This window comes from Cyprinodon variegatus, unplaced genomic scaffold (genome assembly GCF_000732505.1).
Source record: "Cyprinodon variegatus isolate N-32 unplaced genomic scaffold, C_variegatus-1.0 Scaffold841, whole genome shotgun sequence".
NCBI classification, from domain to species: Eukaryota; Metazoa; Chordata; class Actinopteri; order Cyprinodontiformes; family Cyprinodontidae; genus Cyprinodon; species Cyprinodon variegatus.
In genome coordinates this window covers 333,642-337,063 of record NW_015151294.1, presented here as the reverse complement: position 1 = coordinate 337,063, position 3,422 = coordinate 333,642, and the positions used below count along the sequence as shown (strand labels likewise).

The 3,422-nt window shown below is 39.9% G+C and overlaps 1 protein-coding gene across 1 annotated transcript in view; it reads right to left on the bottom strand.

Annotated features, from left to right (window-relative positions):
* Nucleotides 1–20: 20 nt before the first annotated feature.
* LOC107099149 (phosphoribosyl pyrophosphate synthase-associated protein 1-like) overlaps nt 21–3,422 on the bottom strand; it is an 18,098-nt gene continuing 14,696 nt past the window's right edge. Inside the window, exons 6-8 of the mRNA XM_015397163.1 lie at nt 3,041–3,111; nt 2,633–2,779; nt 21–465 (exon numbers count right to left, since the gene is read on the bottom strand). Of these exons, the coding sequence (XP_015252649.1) occupies nt 307–465; nt 2,633–2,779; nt 3,041–3,111 (377 nt within the window). The 3' untranslated portion in view covers nt 21–306. The remainder of the gene's footprint in view (nt 466–2,632; nt 2,780–3,040; nt 3,112–3,422) is intronic.

Sequence of the window (3,422 nt, the reverse complement as noted above, 5' to 3'; positions counted from 1 at the left end):
TATACATTTTAGCCACTATTAAGAGCCACTGTAGGGGGTCCAAAGAGCCGTATGTGGCTCTAGAGCCGCAGGTTGCAGACCCCTGCTATAAAGGGTTAAGATGGATGAAGATAAATAAAGTTAAAGGCAACGTTTATAAAAATCGAAACCTTTATTTTTTTTCTTCCAGAGCAGAGAAAAACCAAACGCCAGTGAGAACGTCGCCTCTGAGCATCAAGTCTGTTTTTTTTTCTTGCCTCATGTGAGACATTCGGTAAATCAATCAGATTTATGTTGAACAGGAAGTGCCCGTCCCGTGGCGCCGCCTCAGTCGTCCACGGCGATGTTCCGGAACAAGTAGGACATGGACTCTCCGTTGTGGATGCGGCGGATGGCCTCAGCCAGGATCAGACTCACGTCCACCGTTTTGATCTTGGGACACTGAAGCTTCTGCACCTCATGGGGGACGGTGTTGGTCACCACCACCTGCAGACGCAGCCATCAGTTCAGTCTACAGAGGCTCAGTAAACTCAATAAACACCCAGCTTAGCATTCATAGTATTGATTTTTTTTAATATTTATTGATGTAATGATTTAAATAAAACTAAGTTAAGTTTGTAAATCCATGATAACATCCAGAGTGTGTTTATTTATCAGCCTGCAGCTCCTCAGAAAATCATTTTATCCATCAGACCTACCCCTAATTATATATATATATATATATATAGTATTTGGTCCTATAGTCACTGTATTACAGATGGAGTAATGTAAGGAAGGTAATTTTGCTCTGGGATTATTAAAGTTTTTCTGATTCTGATCATTGATCTTCTGCCTCCATTTATCTGTTTACTGCAGTCTGTTGAATTCATCTTAATGTGGATTTAAAGACATTTAAATCAGTGGAAAAAAACTTGCAGAACCTCCGTAGACCCCCCCTGTTGATGACCTCCGCTTTACATGAAAACCATCGATCCCATACAGTAGCAGCCATTTGTTACGGTCACTGTTTTGACGTTTGTTTTTGTTTTTTTTTGTGACCCCTGCAAATTGTAAATAAATGGTATTTTCCTGCTGACATCATCTTTTAGTTTACTGACTTTTGTGTTACACCCAGTGCCAGAATTTACCCTTTAGTGGTCTTAAGGGTGGGGGGGTTGTAACACCATTTAAAACAGCCCCTCCCAGTCAAATGCCAGCTGGCAGCAGACTTCCCTGCAGCTCCCAGCAAAATCAAAATCCCCTCCATCTTCCAGTCACTGTTCTTCTCCTGGGTCTGCAGATTTTTTGACTCTAAAAAAAATCCTGAGGCTGAACTTTTTCATCACAGGCATGAAACTGTTGGCGTAGCTCAGGGCGACCAGACGTCTTTTTTTTTTCCGGACATGTCCGACTTTTCAGACCTAAAAAAATGTCTGGGGGGGGATTTCAAAACCGTCCGGTATTCTGGTCGACTACAGTGCAGTCCGGGAACCCCGGTGGAGGGGGGCAGGGAGCCAGTGGGGGACGGGTGACGGTGGCCTGGACACAGGTCGCCCCGTGCTTCCCCCCGCCTGCCTTACCGGCTCCCTGCCCCCTCCTCCGGCTAAGGACGGGGGGCTCCTGGCTCTCTGCTGAGGTCCGGTTCAGCAGTTGACACTTCATATCCCCCCTCGCTTTCCTAACACCCGCCCCCTTCTTCTTCTGATTGGCTAATACTGTTAGCTTCAGAGCGCTCCTTTGCTACCATTGGCTGACTGACTCATTTTTTTTTACCATTCATTTATTTATTTTCTACTTTAATCCCAGCTCCACTCTTCCACTGCATTACAGGGTCTGACCAGCAGATGGCGCTTCTCTTTAGATCTTAATGTGATGAAATGATGACAGAAAGAATATTTTAGTATAAAGATGATGTTTAAAAAGGAATTATAGGGAACCAGCAAAGGAAAGTGGGTTAACTGAACGGCTGCTACTGTTTATTAATTTCTTCATTATATCTCCTGTTTTATCTGTTTAACATTAAAATCAATGAGGATTCTAACATGAATAAATTCATGAGGTTTCTTTTCAATAAAATATCACATAAATAACTTTATTCATTGGTTTTTCTTTACTAGCGTTTGTTAGTTAACTGCTGTTAAATCTAATACTTATATATATATATTTTTTTTAACAGTTTGTAAAGTAAATCTTAAAATAGTAAAAGTAATGCTAAACCTCTCTGAATACGGAGGAATAAACCAAAATGTTAGAGTTCTGTTTCCCTAATTGAGAAATAAGATTTCCTTCATTAGTCGGAGTCTAACAGCAGCTGTTAGACCAGCTTAGCAAGACTGAGCTTTGTTCTGTAAATTACTGATTTTGTTGCTGAATTTTGAAATAGAGGAAAGTTTGCAGCCTCCCCTGCTTGATCTTTTCAGCTGTTAAATTTCCAGGTTTTTCTTATTGTGTAATAAGCTGGTGGAGATTCTCAGTCAATCAAAAACGTTAAAATCAATCAAATAATAATAATATATAAAATAGTATAACATTGATGCATAAACACCTAATTTTATTTCAGTGTTAAATTCTGTTTAAAGACTATAATTAAAAATGTCTGTGGAGCTTTACTGGTTGATGATTTTCTTTGTTCTGACCCGCTGGTTTTTAATGGGTGGATTAAACCAAAGCTGACCTCATCTATAGCAGACTCCTCTATCAGCCGGGGGGCTTCTGCAGACAGCAGCCCATGCGTGGCCATGATGTAGATCTTATAGGCTCCTCTCTCCTTTAGTCGTTCTGCTGCTGCAACAAAGTCCTCCACGTCGTCTATGATGTCATCCTGAGGAAGGTTAGAAAGACCAAGCAAACGGAGCATCGGAGCCTTTAATAAAAACATACTATCTGGGTTTTTACAGGTTTACATCAAATCCTGATGGCTTCACTGGAAAACAAAAATACCCGAAATTCTGACATTTCAACTTTATGAGAAATATTCAACATTAACATCAAACTCAGACTTAATGAGGAATGAATGTAAAGTAGATTAAAAACCCAAATCATTTCCTTTTTATGCTGTATTTTCATTTTGTTGGCATCTTACCACGATGATGGCGATTCTTCCTCCTACGTCTCCAACGACGGTGATAGGAGGCTTCTCCTTCGGCATCATCACTGAACAACAGATTCAAGTTACTTTGATATACTTTAAAAGGAATAGTTGATAGCAGTGAAATTATATTACAACCATTTAACGAGCCTAAAATATTAATAACTCCTATTCTTCCCCATAAATCAATATAATACTCTGGTAATATAATAAACTGGTGAAGATTCTCAGTCATCCAGGTCAGAGTCATTGAAAATAAAAGTTAAAAACAATCCACTGGTCTTTGTTTCCAAGTTTGAAGACGTTTCTCTTCACATCCAGGAAGATTTTCTATTCAAAATGTCAAAATTGGTGTCGAGTTCGAGGATTTATAGAG